The sequence below is a fragment of the Notechis scutatus genome, chromosome 2 (genome assembly GCF_049901735.1).
Source record: "Notechis scutatus isolate UNSWTSFEM ecotype Mainland chromosome 2, rNotScu1.2, whole genome shotgun sequence".
Classification (NCBI taxonomy): Eukaryota; Metazoa; Chordata; class Lepidosauria; order Squamata; family Elapidae; genus Notechis; species Notechis scutatus.
Genome location: NC_142010.1, coordinates 18,436,533 through 18,453,146, shown reverse-complemented (window position 1 = coordinate 18,453,146; position 16,614 = coordinate 18,436,533). Strand labels below are relative to the sequence as shown.

General features: G+C 41.2%; 2 protein-coding genes and 1 long non-coding RNA gene across 4 annotated transcripts in view; 1 reads left to right on the top strand and 2 right to left on the bottom strand.

The window, feature by feature from the left end:
• The window catches only part of LOC113423173 (butyrophilin subfamily 1 member A1-like), a 100,270-nt gene that overhangs the window by 45,305 nt on the left and 38,351 nt on the right, over positions 1-16,614 (bottom strand). The gene's annotated exons all lie outside the window — the stretch shown is intronic.
• LOC148131860 (uncharacterized) lies at positions 364-5,141 on the bottom strand. Of its 2 annotated transcripts, XR_015747432.1 has the most exons (4): positions 4,605-5,141; positions 4,163-4,418; positions 1,427-1,495; positions 366-653 (listed from the first exon to the last, which is right to left on the bottom strand). It is a non-coding gene; the product is annotated as an uncharacterized LOC148131860 (long non-coding RNA). The 2 variants fall into 2 exon arrangements; XR_015747431.1 differs by having other exon boundaries at positions 364-653; positions 4,163-5,141.
• Positions 11,632-16,614, top strand: part of LOC148131859 (uncharacterized) — a 29,699-nt gene continuing 24,716 nt past the window's right edge. Inside the window, exons 1-2 of the mRNA XM_087958863.1 lie at positions 11,632-11,685; positions 13,505-13,559. Coding sequence (XP_087814989.1) covers positions 11,632-11,685; positions 13,505-13,559 — 109 coding nt within the window. The remainder of the gene's footprint in view (positions 11,686-13,504; positions 13,560-16,614) is intronic.

Below are 16,614 nucleotides of genomic sequence, written 5' to 3'. Positions count from 1 at the left end.
GTTTTTACATCCAGTAGGTTTAGCACAGCTTCATTCACTTTGTCTTATCACACCCACACACAAACACCCCACACAGAAAGCTTACAAAGGGTCCCAGGTAGGTGTCTGTTTTTGCCAGCACTTATTGTATCAGATCTTCTAGAAGCTTCAGTTGTCACCACAGAAGTCAACGGGCCACAATATCCAGACTCTCCTGACCATAAAAGGAAGGCAGAAAACAATACAAACAGACATGATCCACTTTTCTTATTAGGAAGACACTGCCCCAATAACCCTACCAGGGCCCCCTGGTTGAGACAAAGGCATCAACATCAATTCCTTCCCCCTTGGATGGATGATCTGGACTTCCCTCCATAACTCCAACTGCCAAAAGTCAGTGGCAGGCTTTCTGTCCTGAAGGTGACATGGGAAATTCACCAAAGGTGCAGTGTTGGCCTAAAGTTGGTTTTGTGTGAGGTTTTCCATTTAAAAAACAAAAATATCCTCAAATTCCTTTCATTTTGTTTCATTTCTTCCCCCTCCAAGATTACGAAGAGTCCCGGGTAAGTGTCTGTTTTTAACAGCATTTCTTATACACATTGCATCAGAGTTTCCGGAAGAAGATGCACTTGTCACCTCAGGAGTCAAACGATCACCACATCCAGAATCATCATCTACCAATATGAAAGACAGAAACCAATACACAGAGTTGTGTGGTTCAGTTTTGTTTCTAGGAAGATGCTGCCCCCCAATATCCAAGTAGGGCTCTGTGGCGTTCCCGGTCAAAACGATTTGAACACATATTTTAAGTAGCTGAAACCTCACAAGATCCCCAAGTCTTTCACTGCTGAATGTTCACAGGCAGAACTCAAGATGACTGCCAAAAATGTCATGAGTGTGGGATGGTGCCCAATATGACAAAATTGCCCTACATCTGGGATATTTCCACTGTTTTCTTTGTGCACTTTGGAAGATCTCCTTGTTTTTGCATAAGCAGATACATATATGTTGCTGAATTCTGTCTGAAACTGACACTCCACACAGAATCCCAAGTGTGAAAGTTTCTTGATTTACTCAATGAGCCTCTTAAAGCTTAGAAGATAATCTGGAAGAGTCCTCTCAGATGCTCTTCCTGGTTCATCAGATTTAAAATATTTGGTTCCAGTACAACTCTTACCTTGACAACCAAGGATGACTGAAGAAAATAATCCTACCTCTCACTTCTCCTTAATTCTAGCTTGAGTCCAGTCATCTCCAAATTTTGCAGATCAAAACTTTTGCCCACCCAAGTTTGCTATTTCAATTTATGCCCGCCTTACTTATTGTGATGCCTCTGCTTAGAAGAGAAACCAGTGATTTTAATCAAAGGATTTGTTAAGTTTTTCTCTAATTTTGTCCTGCTTTCTTTACTTTTCAGCTAGGTGGAAGAAAAATCTGAATGCCTCACCTTTAATTTCTCCTTGCATCTTCCAAGGCATAATTGTGTTTGTTACAAAAAGAAAAATATTTATTCAGGCTGCATGGAAAGAAAAGAAATTGGTATTACTCATTGTTGTATAAAATATCACTGACATATTATTGTAGAGAATATATTTCCTTAAACTATGCTTCTTCAATGTTCTGTCCCCCATTTGAGTTACTAACTGGAAAGACCAGAAGTTATGAGACTAAATATTCAATGTATGAAACAGCAGGTAGCCCAGGAAATTCCCAGCTTTCATCTCATCTCTTTAAGCCCTCTCTCCAGCTGGCACAGCAAAATTGACTATAAAAATTGTGCTGTGAAATAGCTGAGGGTGTGTATGGAGGAGGAGGAGGAGGAGGGTGTTTGTGTATGGAAGTTGTGAGAAGATTTCTTTCCAAATATATTTTATTATTGATACTGTTTCCACCTTCCCTTAAAATATTAACAGAACCCACAATGCTCTGAGAATTTATTTATTTATTTATTTGATTTGTCAATTGTTTACAAGATAATAAGTATAAGTGTATACATAGTTATGAATACATGAAATGGGTACATATAAGAAAAATAAAAGAAAAATAAAAGAAACAATAGGACAGGGACGGTAGGCACGTTGGTGTGCTTATACACGCCCCCTAAAGACCTCTTAGGAAAGGGGTGAGGTCAATAGTGGATAGTTTTAAGGTTACAGTTTTTGAGGTTTGGGGAAGAAACCACAGAGTCAGGTAGAGCAGTGGCCCCCAACCTTTTTTGTGCCACGGCCCGGTACCAGCATCACAAAAAGATCCGCGGCCCGGTACCGGCATCAGCACGCATGGCAAGGCGAGCCGAGCGACCGGCCAGCCAGCTGTCCCCGCTTCTCCCGCCACCTTCAACTCCTCCTTTGTACCTTTGTCGATGGGCTTCGGGACGGTCGCTCGGCTCGCCTTGCCTTGGGTGCTGAACGAATCCTCGCACCTTAGTTTTGTTCGAAGCTGCCCCCCCGCACCTTCGATGAAACTAAGGCGCAAGGATTCCTTCAGGACCCAAACACCGCTTTCCAACCGGAAAAGCTCACCGGAAGCACTTTCTCATCAAAACAAGATGGCGGCGCCCAGCAAACCGGCGGCCCGGTAGAAAATGTTCCATGGACCGGTACCGGTCCGCGGCCCGGTGGTTGGGGACCCCTGAGGTAGAGTATTCCAGACATTGACCACTCTGTTGCTGAAGTCGTATTTCCTGCAATCAAGTTCGGTGCGATTAACCTTGAGTTTGTATCTATTGTGTGCTCTTGTGTTGTTATGGTTGAAGCTGAAGTATTCATTGATTCATTGCAATTTATTGATTCATTGCAATGTATGAAATCCAATGCCAAACCACAACCTAAAGAGAAAGTAATCCCTACCAATGAACCACAAGACTCCTGCACATGCCTTAAATGCTACAAAATTCTAAAGGATAATGAAAACTCCATCAAATGTTCTCTATGTAACAAATACGCTCATCATGACTGCTTGGGATTACCCAAGCAAATGATTCAATACCTAGAATCATCCAATGAGTTTCCATATCTCTGCAAATCATGCAGACCCAAACTGGATCTGTTTGATAGAGTTGATACCATAGAAACACGAATAACTTCCCTTGACACCATAGTAACATCCCTGGACGCCTTAAAAGAAAGATTATCCAACCTTGAAAAAAAAGACACAATGCAAAAACCTGAACATCCAATAGCTACAAACCACATCTCTACCCAACAACCACAACCCAATCCACAACCCAATCCACAAAAACACATAAACCAAACAATTGCTAGACCAATACTCGAATACAGCTCGTCAGTCTGGAAGCCACATTACGTATCTGATATTAGCACAGTTGAGAAAGTCCAGAAATATTTCACAAGAAGAGTTCTCCACTCCTCTACTCGTTGTAGAATACCTTATGCCACCAGACTTGAAATTCTAGACCTAGAAAACCTTGAATTATGCCGTTTTCGGTCTGATCTAAGTATGGTATATAAAATCATACATTGCAATGACTTACCTGTCAATGCATACTTCAGCTTCAACCATAACAACACAAGAGCACACAATAGATACAAACTCAAGGTTAATTGCACCAAACTTGACTGCAGGAAATACGACTTCAGTAACAGAGTGGTCAATGTCTGGAATACTCTACCTGACTCTGTGGTTTCTTCCCCAAACCCCCAAAACTTTAACCTTAGACTGTCTACTGTTGACCTCACCCCTTTCCTAAGAGGTCTGTAGGGGACGTGCATAAGCGCACCAACGTGCCTACCGTCCCTGTCCTATTGTTTCTTTTATTTTTCTTATATGTACCCATTTCATGTATTCATAACTATGTATATACTTATACCTATTATCTTGTAAGCGATTGACAAATCAAATCAAATCAATTGCAAATTGCGTGAAGTAAGAGTGAATGAGTTCAAAGGAAGAAAAGACCAAGAATATTGTAGAGTACATTAGATCCTCATAAAGAGAAAAATGAGAAAATTAAAGAGCAATGGGCTACATATAAAATGTATAAATGTATAATATCCTTTAGCTAGTAGAGTTAAATATCCCTAATAGAGTTAGTAAGTTTTGCTTATGTATTTTATGAAAGATTTATAATCAAATACTAATACACCCCCACTCCTGAACCATGAGAAACAAAGAATCCTAGATTGAGAGGCTCAGAATGATAAGAGCCCAAATCCCTCCTTACCTTGCTTTGAGGATCCTTTTTACAGTCCTTCTGAGTCCCCACAATACCTCCACAAGATCACTTCTGCCACACGCCCAAGAACATTCACACTAGGAAGGGTCAATTCCTTGTCATTGGTGTCTTTCATTAAGCCTCTGTTTAGACAGCTTGCCTTTCTTCCAAGTCAGCTACTATTGCTCCATAACAATTGTCAAGCTCTCAGACGCAAAGAATAAGGACCAGGAGTTAGGTTGCAGATCAGAATGGCAGCTCAAGCCTTCTTATACAAAAGAACCTAGTCAAGTAATGAAATTGGCGCCTACAAATTTGTGCCAAGAGGAGTTGGACTTAGAACCTTTACAGAAATATACCAACGCTAGGCTGATGAAAGAAGCTCCACCCCAGACGGTTCCCGCTTTTCTCCTGCTACCAGCTACTCCTGGGGAATGGGGGAATTTCCTACTTTGTATTTCAAATTTTTCACCAGAAGTTTCCAAAATATTCCCAGATGCTCTTCCCTTGCCAGGAGTTAGTTTGGAGGCTTATCTTTTATTTTGGAGGATCAGAATAATTCTAGACCCATTCTTCCAATCTTACATTTGTTCCAATCTTACATTTCTTTTAGTCTTCATGCATCTGTTTTTATGCACTGATTTCTCTGTCAACAATGCTGAACAAGTCAGAGCATGGGTACAGAACGTTACAAACATTTGCCAGACTGCCTCTCCTCTTTCACACTGCAGCCATCTACTATCCACAAGCTTTTTCACAAGGAGCAGTCAGGGCACCGTTGTCATACATTTCACTTAAATGAAGAACTTTGCAGCCTGTTCATTGCAAATCTAGTAAGAATTCCTAGCGGGTCCTCAGATTGTTTAGCATGAAGATCGAAGAGGTCCTGAAAAGCTTGCAGTCTTCCAGGGGTGTCTGAAACCTGTAATGAAAGAAAATCAGCACGATGACTGTGCCTTGCCCTTTTTGACCTTTCCTGCAGCTACTCTGAGCGTCTTCAGTTTAGTGCAGCCTCAAGGTGGACACATGGAAGATACCACTAGCCTGGCTTTGCATGGCATTCAGGGAGAATGAAAATGATTGCTCCCACTCAAATGAAATGGTATTGCTCCGTAAAGAAATGCAAGCAAAAGATTAACTGCGATTTCCTGACTTGGCGGTTAAGAGATAAAAGGCACTGGCAGTTGGTTTTATTGCTTGCTTTACCTTTCCCCATTCATTCTGATAAGAGGCAAATGCAGGCAAGATGCCAGGTGCCCAAATATGAAAAATATGGTTAATATTGGAGACGAGTACTATATAGTCAGCCACAGAATAACAGAGTTGAAAGGGTCCTTGAAGGTCTTCTAGTCCAACCTTCTGCCCAAGGGAGGAGTCCAATCTAGGATAAATAATTATCCTATCTTTTTTTAAAAAAACAATCTCCAATGATAGAGTATGCACAACTCAAATAGTCAAATACTTAGCAGCTGACTTATTATGGGGAAAATATAAAGCTAATGGGCAGTGCAATTAGAGAAGAAGCAGGAACATTTGATAGGATTTTAAGAGATTGTTCTATTTAATGAGAGGGGTTTGGTTTTACAAGGCCGTTGTTGAAGAGGAATGTCCTTGAAAGTCAGAGTGTTCAGCTATATCAGGGGTGTCAAACTCGATTTCATTGAGGGCCACATCAGGGTAGTGCTTGTCCTTGGGGGGGGGGCATGGCCAGCTCGACATCACTTGTGTCGGGGGCATCTATGGTGGCCCCAGTGCTCTCCCAATGAAAACAGGCTTCCGAGCTCCGTTTTTGGCTGCAACAGCCTCCTGCAACCCTCTGCCAGTGAAAACGGAGCTCGCGAGGGCCATGTGCAGCCCTCCTGAGCTTCAATTTCACTGGCAGAGGCACCATGGGCCAGTGATGAATTTTTTTGATGCATTTAAATCGCCGGGGCCTGATGGATTACATCCCAGAGTTTTGAAGGAGCTGGAAGAGGTCATCTCCGAACCACTGCACCGTACCTTTCAAAAATCCTGGAGCACCAGGGAACTACCAGGGGACTGGAAAAGAGCTGGTGTGGTTCCCATCTTCAAAAAAGGGGAGAAAAACAGACCCAGGAAACTATAGACCAATCAGCCTAACATCAATACCTGGGAAGATATTGGAAAAGATAATAAAAAAACAGATCTGCCAACATCTAGAAACAAGTAAAGTAATAATTAGCAGTCAGCACAGGTTTGTTAAGAACAGATCATGCCAAACCAATCTTATTTAATTCTTCAACACAGTGACTAAATTAGTAGACCAGCAAAATACTGTGGACATAATATACTTAGATTTCAGCAAGGGATTTGATAAAGTAGACCACAACCTACTTCTTAGTAAGCTAGAAAAAAGTGGAATAGATAGCACCACCACTAGATGGACTCGCAACTGGCTGGCAAATCGTACTCAACGAGTAGTCCTTAATGGGTCCAAATATACATGGAGGGAAGTAAGCAGTGGGGTGCCACAAGGTTCTGTCTTAGGTCCAGTACTCTTCAATATCTTCATTAACAACTTAGATGAGGGAATAGAAGGGGAACTTACCAAATTTGCAGATGATACTAAGCTGGCAGGAATAGCTAACACCCAAGAAGATAGGCTCAAGATCCAGATGGATCTTGACAGACTACAACACTGGGATGTATGATCTAACAAAATGAAATTCAATGTAGAGAAAAGTAAAGTCCTACACTTAGGCAAGAAAAACCAAAAGTACACATATAGACTGGGTGAAACCTGGCTCAATAGCAGTAACTGCCAGCAGTGTGCCGCAGCAGCCAAAAAATGCTAATGCAATCCTAAGTTGCATTAACAGAGGGATACAATCGAGATCAAGTGAAGTACTAATACCACTCTATTAAAGCCTTAGTAAGACCACACCTAGAGTACTGCATCCAGTTTTGGTCACCACATTATAAAAATGATGTTGAGACTCTAGAAAAAGTACAGAGAAGAGCAACCAGGGGACTGGAGACTAAAACATATGAAGAACGGTTACAGGAACTGGGATACATGATAGCAGTCTTCCAATATTTGAGGGGCTGCCACAGAGAGGAAGGGGTCAAGCTATTTTCCAAAGCACCTGCAGGCCAGACATAAATAATGGGTGGAAGCTGAACAAGGAGAGATTTAACCTGGAAATAGGGAGAAACTTTATGACAGTGAGAACAATCAACCAATGGAACAGCTTGCCTTCGGAAGTTGTGGGAGCTTCATCACATGAGACTTTCAAGAAGAGATGGAATTGCCTTCAGAAATGGTGCAGGGTCTCCTGCTTGGGCAGGGGGTTGGACTACTAGATGACTTACGAGGTCCCCTCCAACTCTGTTCATCTAAAAAAAAATATCTCTGCCACTTCCTTGAATTCATTATCTGCTAATTTATTGCTGCATATACAACAGACATCTGCTTTGAATCTTCTGTAGACCTACGATAAGAAAGTTTTGAAGTCTTTCAAAAGCTTAATGGCACTAGAGAAGATGATTATCGAGATACTTTGTCCAAATTATGAACTCTGATCTTGAACCATATCTCTGTCAATGAAAATAAGCAAATCATTGCAAATTAAAGATAATATTACAGTATTCACATTTTTTTCAAAATGCAAGCTTCAGCTAATCATATGACAACACACAGCCCTGATTTCGACCAGGGTTCTCCAACCTTGGCAACTTTAAGATTTGTGGACTTCAACTCCCAGAGTTCCTCAGCCAGCTTAGAAGTTATTTGCTTCTAAATAACTAAATAACTGCACTTTTCTGCAGCTCAAATGCCCCAAATGCAGAGTTAGCAACCTTACCAACTATTAAGAGATGGCTTAGACCAGTGGTGGGATTCAATTTTTTTTACTACCAGTTCTGTGGACGTGGTTTGGTAGGCATGACAGGGGAAGGATACTGTAAAATCTCCAGTCAGAGGAGGTATTTGCTGTTTTTTTGAACTACTCAAAATTTCCGCTACCAGTTCTCCAGAACTGGTCAGAACCTCCTCTGGCCTAGACCAGTCTTCTATAGCACTTAGCCAGGAGTGCTCCCTGAATCCCAAACCACCATGCAGTCTGGAGAGTTTGGGAAACTAATTTATCTGGAGCACGGTTGTCAAACCTGCGGCGTCACATTGCCGGCACCTGACGTATCGTGACGTTTTCCCCCTTTGCGGAGCTGGGGTGGGCGTGGCCTACGCATGATGCATCCGGCTCACAGATTGACACCCCTGATCTGGAGGATTTCAGATTTGCCCAGTTCAGGTTTTTGAAAATGTTTTTCTGCCGGTGAAGGATATGTGGCAATAAAAGGAAACCACTGGAAAGGGCGTTGAATGAATTTTCAGGCTTTTAAATTTCTGTGCGTGCATGACTCACCATTCTGTCTGTTTATTAGATCCGTATTTCTCAACCTTGGCCACTTGAAAATGTGTGGACTTCAACTCCCAGAATCCCCCAGTCAGTGTGCTCTAGGAGTTAAAGTCCATATACCTTCAAGTGACCAAGTTGACAAATACATAGATGCACAATTGTCACTGAAGAACACAAGGCAACATATGAAGCTGCCTCCTCCTAGTTTTCTCCATAGCAATACATTTGTGAAGTAGGTTGAACTGAGACAGATTGATAAGCCTAAAGTCATCTAGAGCAGGGGTCCCCAACCACCGGTCCGCGGACCGGTACCGGTCTGCGGAACAACTCCTACTGGGCGCGGCTTGCTGGCGCCACCATCTTTTTGATGAAAAAGTGCTTCCGGTGAGCTTTTCCGGGTAGAAAGCTCACGGAGGCACGTTTTCATCAAAAAGATGGCGGCCGCGCTCGTGAGCTTTTCCGGGTAGAAAGCCATTTCTACCGGAAAAGCTCACGAGCGTACGCCGCCATCTTTTTGATGAAAGCGTGCTTCGGTGAGGTCACCGGAAGCACTTTTTCATCAAAAAGATGGCGGCGCCCAGCTGATGCCGGTACCGGGACCGCGCGCCCAGCTGATGCCGGTACCGGGCCGCAGCATCAAAAGGTTGGGGATCACTGATCTAGAGGGTTTCCATGGCTGCAAACAAATGAGAACCACAGTCTCCCTTTGCCATTCTACTTAAACTAGCTACTTTAGAATTCTGTAGAATCTTAAACCAGAGATCTATTTATTCTTCCCTCTCCCCGAGCTGCCAAATGCAAAAAATCCACTGCTGTTATTAGTAATTTGCCACTGAATTTTGGCCCGTGGCAGTGGAAAAAAGGAAGCAAAAAACCAGCTTATGGTTCATGAAATGCCTATGTCTTCTGCCCCACAGTGGCCAAAGTCCCCCCCCCCTTTTCTGGGAACATCCTAAGCAAGGGAGGAGCAGAATTGGCCTCCAAGAACAAACTGATATATTAATTGACCTCTGTGAGAATCGTGAGTTTAGAAGGGAGGTTAGAAGTCACCTAACTCTTCTAAGAAAGTGAAATGCTGAATCTGGGATTTTTTTTTCTGTTTCACGTAGCACAATCTGCCCTAAGGGAAGACACAGTCAGGCTCTAAATCTTAACAATAAAACGGAACCAAAAAAATTTCACAGTGTAATCTCTAGTACTGCACTTCTAGCCAGTGTCTTTAGGACTCAGTTTGAAGCCATTTTGATACCTCATAGCTCTAGAGTTTTCTAAGCCATCGAAGGTGCTGTGGCTATTCTCCATATTGTCTTTTCTCTTGAAGGCCACCAATGATGGACCACACATAATTTCAGGCGGCAGTCTGTTCCATGCTTAATAGCTATCCCAATCAAGAAATTCCTCCCTAATTCAGGTTTCAGTCTCACATATTTTTTTTTTATGTAAGCTGTCATTTATTTATTCATTTTTGTTGACTTCCATGAATCCATCTCATCACAGTGACTCTGATAGGCTTCAAACAGTTCAAGAAAATACAACCAATTGAAACATGTACAACAACTGAAGAGCCAAACCCTTCTAAACAAATATTAATCACATTGCATCAAAATTTCAAGGCCCATGCTTGGAAAAAGTCAGTAGGGTCTGGACTAATTTAATCTTTAATTACTTCCTTTTTTAAAATATTTTTTATTGTTTTGTAAAACTTCTGCCCACTGGTTCCTATCTTGCTCTCAGGTGCTAGGGAGAATAAATCTAACCCCCTTTCCCTATGAAGTCCCTGCGTGTATCAGAAGACTGATATCATATCTTCCCTTAGCCTTCTAAGCTAAATATACAAAGTTCCTTTAACTGCTCTTCAAAGTATTTAGTCCCCAAACCCTTCACCATATTTATTTTCTTCTCTACACACACTTGAGATCCTCACCATCCCTTTTTGTATTGTGGTCTCCAGAAATGTCATACCAGAGCAATCATATATAGTCACCATGGTTAATAGCCATTTATAATCTCATATTTTAAGAATATCTTCTCTAAATTCATTCACTTCCAATCTATCCTGCTTCATAGGAACTGTGAGATAATAAACTTGCATATAATTGGGGTACATTGGATATGTTGCTTGTTTGTTTGTTTGTAAAATGTATTAGCCATCCATCTTGCCACATGGTAACTCTGGCTGCCTTACAATATTAAAAGACAGACATATATGGTTTATAATAATATAAATGCAATGCTATAAATACTGTAAAATCAACCTAGTTAAAAAGATGGGGGGAATATGTGTAGAAGGGGAAAAGGTGGGATCTGTGATTAATCAATCAACTGCGCCCAGCATGTAGCCTCACACTTAGTAAAAATTGGGGGACTTTTTTTTTTCAGCACTGTATGCTGCTTTATGACCCAACTATGTCTTTTTGGAGAGTGTGAGGTCTTTCTTTGAGTCATCTACTTGAACTTTAATCACTATAAAAGTTCACCCCGTTAGTCTGCTTAAGCATTCTTCGTGTATCAGCCTAATACCACTTGGTTAAACATGTCCTAACTTACAATTGTTGATCTGTATATATAACATTGTGATTCAAACGGTGATTCCTGTTTCCTGTTAAGCATCTCAGTTTTACGGTAAATGCATCTAAGAATAATTGAAAATACAGAAAGGGCCACTTTTTATCTGCAGTTTCTGTAGATGATACCACTAATGGCAGAAAGTGAAGAGGAACTAAAGAGCCTCTTGATGCAGGTGAAGAAGGAGACTGCAAAAGTTGGCTTGAAACTCAACATTAAGAAAACCAAGATCATGGCATCTGGCCCTCTCAATTCCTGGCAAATAGATGGGGAAGAAATGGAGGTAGTGACAGATTTTATCTTCCTGGGCTCCAAGATCACCACAGATGGGGACTACAGCCAAGAAATTAAAAGATGCTTGCTCTTGGGGAGGAAAGCTGTGGCAAATCTAAACAGCATACTAAAAAGCAGAGACATCACCCTGCCAACAAAAGTGTGTATAGTCAAGGCTATGATTTTTCCAGTTGCAATGTATGGCTGTAAAAGTTGGACCATAAGGAAGGCTGAGCGCCAAAGAATTGAGGCCTTTGAACTATGGTGCTGGAGAAGACTCCTGTGAATGCCCTGGACTGCACGGCGATCAAACCAGTCAGTCCTAAAGGAGATCAACCCTGACTGCTCTTTAGAAGGCCAGATCCTGAAGATTAAACTCAAAGACTTTGGCCACCTAATGAGAAGGAAGGACTCTCTGGAGAAGAGCTTAATGCTGGGAACGATTGAGGGCAAATGAAGAAGAGGATGACAAAGAATGAGGCGGCTAGATGAAGCAGTTGGTGTGAGCTTAAATGGACTCTGGGGGATGGTAGAGGACAGGAAGGCCTGGAGGAACATTGACCATGGGGTTGCGATGGGTCGGACATGACCTCGCAATGAACAACAACAAGAGATCCTAGTCTCTTTTGATCTCTGTGGAATCTCTTTTCTTGTCAGTAAAGATTTGAATGGTGGAAATAATTGAAAGTTTCAAAAACTCTGTTATTCACTTTGCAATCAAACAAAAGTCCTATTCTTATGCATAAGAATCAAGATTCCTTATTGTTTATTTCTAGATGTCTATGATTGTGCTAGATTGTAGTGGAATTTCTGGCCAATCATGTTCAATCAATATTGAATCAAAATTCCTGCAAATCTTCTCTCACAAAATAACCCAAAAGTAACCACCACTATCATCAGTTTTAAATGGTTCCAGGTTTTAACCAATACAAAAAATACAAAATCATCCCATCTAACCCAAGTGCTTCCTTCCTTTTGCATTCTGCTTATAATTATATAAAATTACAATTAGAACAATCTTTTACCAGTGTTTCAATCAGCAATGTAAATGTTCTACCCCTCATTATCATGCTAATTGTCTTCTGCAAATAGATCCTGCTTAGGTAGGACCAGAGAAAAATGGTCTTTTAAAGTTCTCCAACAGTTTTGTAGGCAATTGAGTTTGAATGCTGCATTGAAGTACCTTTCGACATTCGGCAATTTATAACATCTTCTAGACTCTGGCTGGGGAATTCTGGGAGTTGAAATCCACCCATCTTAAAGTTGATAAGGTAGAGAAGCTCTGTTTAGAGTTATCAAGTCCTCATGAAGTAACATGAATGAGGGCAGGCTTTCTATCACCGAATCTGGTTGGGTGAGGCTATGAAGGTTCTGTAAATCTTTAGTATGCAAATAGCCTGCCCTACATCAATCAAAGCAAGATAAAGAATATTTGAGATGAGGCAATGAGAGTCATTTTCAAATAGGAGGTACAAATAATATATTGATCAGGTATTAATCATCCCATTCTAAACCCATTTTGCATGCTGACTAACTTCCAATCAAGATGCTGGTATATAATTCAGGAAACTAATATATGGAGATTTGCAGTATCAATTTTATATATTTATCCATTGAAATTGACATTGTAATTATCACCTCCAATCCCTGGGGATCTGTAGGGAGTGATCAGTATCAATGAATAAAGATGCCAGAATATACTTTTAATAATTCAGGCAGAGAATTTTCTCCTAGTTTATCCATTTTTAATGGGAGAGTAAATTTGAAGATCTCAGAAGGGGACACTCAGAAGCCAAATCTGCAATATATTCTGGATTTAAGAGAGATCATGCCTGGTTCCTCATTAAAAAAAAGAAACAAAAATGTTCAACTTATATTTTTGATGGTGTGCAACAAGCGCAAAGAAGGTGATGTAATAGGCCACCAGTTTCATCCCTTCTGGAAATCCTAGAATTCCTCAGCCACCATGCTGGCTGGGATATTCTAGGTGTTGAAGTCCACATATCATAAAGGGACCAAGGCTGAGAAACATTGTATTTGGAACATCTCATAACAATGGTGGTTCAAACTCTGCTTAAAGACTTTCAGCAAAATAGAGCACCTCACCCTCTCTGTTATTCGGTCTTTGTTGCAGGAAATTGAGGCCATGTCTGCCCACCACAGGGTTGCTGAGGGTTTAAAGACACAGAGTAAACCATCTCTGCAAAACATTCAATGCCAGAATCAGGAATGATTAAGAATAAGTCAGTTAAGTCAGTAAGTTCACTTAACAAATGCAAAAGGCACAAATTTGCCAAAAATGAAATCTACCCGTATCTGTCAACCTGTAGGTGTAACGTTTGCATAGTTGTGGTTTAATAAAGGGTGACATTTGCATAGCTATGGTTTAAAGCAGGGAAATTGCAAAGCTGGCTGGGGAATTCTGGGAGTTGGTCCACAAGTCTTAAAGTTGCCAAGGTTGGAGGCCCCTGGTTTAAAGGGTGGCATCATGTAAATTGGTTTAGAGTGGTTTCTAAATTCAGAATTCTAATAGGCGAAATTAGGAATGGCAAAAGAGCTGGAAGGTCCTTCTGATGAGGAGATGCTTCCCAGAGGCACCCCATTACTGAATTTCCATCTTATAAAACAGCCTGCCACCAGACATTTGCACCCTTTGTTGTTGAAGGCCCTGCAGAGCCTGTGGGGACTGATCAGTCCAGAAAGCAAAGCAAATAAATAGATTAGTTTGCATCTGGATGCACGTTTGTCAAAGTTCTCATTTTTTAACCGATTTCCTTTAACTGATACCACTGAACTTTTGTCAGAATTTGCTAACAAGAAAGAAATGGACAGTAAGGGAAAGTCAGTACCGAAAATGCTGTTATCTATGAATGTACATGTTTCTATGTTGTTATTTTGCATGTTTGTGGGCCCTTGGATCAGTGGTGGGACTCAAAATTTTTTACTACTGGTTCTGTGGATATGTATTGGTGGGTGTGGTGTGGCTTGATGGGCATGGCAGAGGAAGGATACTGCAAAATCCCCATTTCCTCCCCACCCCACAAACCTGCTTTCCAGCTCCGTTCTTCTGTGCAGGGCAACCAAAGAAAACCCAGCCGATCAGCTGGGACTCAGGAGGCAGAGAAGAAATGGGGGCAGGGCCAGTCAGAGGTGGTATTTGCCAGTTCTCCGAACTACTCAAAATTTCCGCTACCGGTTCTCCAGAAATAGTCAGAACCTGCTGAATACCACCTCTACCTTGGATCAGTCTTGAGCCTGGCGATTTCCTAGACAAGGCCTTGCAATTTTCTTGGCAATGTTTTGGAAGTGGTTTGTCCCTGCCTCTTTCTTCTTCCTAGGGCTGAGAAAGAGAGGGACAGACCGAAGTTCACCCAGCTAGCTTTTAACTAATGTGGAGCTAGGATTCACAATTTCCTAGTTTCCGGGCTGTTGGCTTAATTACTACACCGAACTGGCTCTCAGACAACAAAATAATAAGGAAACATTTTTTGCAAGAATATTGTACCTGAGACAAAATGGTAAAGAAAAAAAAAAAGAACTGTCCATAGAGGAAGCAAATTATTTCTTTTCTTATGGACTCCGTTTTATTCCCAGCTGTGTGGTTGTTCAAGAGGCTGCATCAGACAACACTGAAAACCATAACTGGAGGAAATGAACTTGGACTGGAGGGGAGGTTAGGAAGAGGCACGTCAAAGAATAGCAGAGTTGGAAGGGACACTAGAGGTCTTCTAGTCCAACCCCCTGCTCAAGCAGGAGGAAACCTTATACAATTTCAGAAAAATGGTTGTCCAATCTCTTTTTGAAAACTTTCAATGCCAGAGCACCCACAACTTCTAGAGGCAAGTCTTTCCACTGATTAATTGTTCTAAAGAAGTTTAGCTTCAGTTGAGATTTAATTTCAGAATGAAGTCTTCTTGGGCAGAAGGTCTCGGGAGCAAAGGCTGAAGTTGGGGAAAGGCCAAGGCTCAGCTGGAGAACGGATTTGGCCACATCCACCATTTAAAGCAGAAGATCCTTGTACCAGCCTCAAACCCAAATTGGAGAGAGCAAAGCCAGGATGGCCAATTCCCCATTGTATTTGGCCAGTGGCTGTCTTGGCAACAATAATACCCTGCCCCTTTCTAAAATGGTGCAGTCCAGTCTGGATGCCCCAATGGTCTTCATCCAAATATCAGATCTGGTGCCTTTTTTTTTTTAACTGTGAGGCATGGATGGTTAAGGGGATTTCCTATGACAAAGCACACAGATTGCAACACAGTTGTGGGAGACATGTGAAGAACCAAACATTGAAAACTGACTCACACCATCTCCTCACATGGTTTGTAGGTTCCCATTATTTCTTGAGCAACGAAAGTTATTTGTGCTTTTTTGAAGCCCCAGTGATGTCATGTGCTATTTTTGCGCCAGTAATAAAACGACGTTCTCTCCAGAGAACAGTTGAATTTGTTTCAGACTGAAGAAGCATCTGCGCTTAGTTGGAAGTTGGTGCAGGAGATCACACAGAACCGTGAAGCCATTTTAACGAGGTGAGGAACGGAAAAAGTCTTTATAGATATTTTGGTTTTCTGATTCAGGAGAAGAGGAAACTGAGTGATTTGCTTAGCGTATCGTACCGAACAAAGTTTCAAGAGGTAGGATTTTCCGCAAAATTTCTTGATGAGGAAGAAAAAATGTAGACAAGTAGACATGCCATGAAGTTCCTTCTTCCATTTATCCAGTTCCCCCTTGTAGCTTTTGAGTGAATGCCCTGTTTAATATCACTAATTAAACCAAAATATTTTTGCTTTCTAGAAAGGAACTAATTGTTGAATTGTTACTTCTGTTTTGACGTCATTGGGTGTTTTTTTTCCTGCTCAGTGATTTCTAACACTTCAGACTTGGCTATTTCTTAAATTTCAAAATATTTCTTAGTTCCCTAATCATTGCAAGTAGAGAAGAGACCAGGGACTGTCTTTCATTGATATCAATGGGAAAGATCTAAATTCATCCCTGGAATTTTATTTTCCTTGTGTCCACAAACGTTTTTGAAATTACAGTGAGTTTTCATTCATTAAAATGAAAAGAATAGAGAAGATTGTGATTGTTCTTTTCTCTGTAATTATGTAAGATTTCTTTAATTACATTTTTTATTAAATGGAAATAACATTAAATAGGCAACCCAAAGGGCTCTCTTTCTCATAGAAATCAGTTTGGTTTAGTGGTGAAGGCACCAGGCTAGAAGCTGGGAGACTATGAATTCTTATC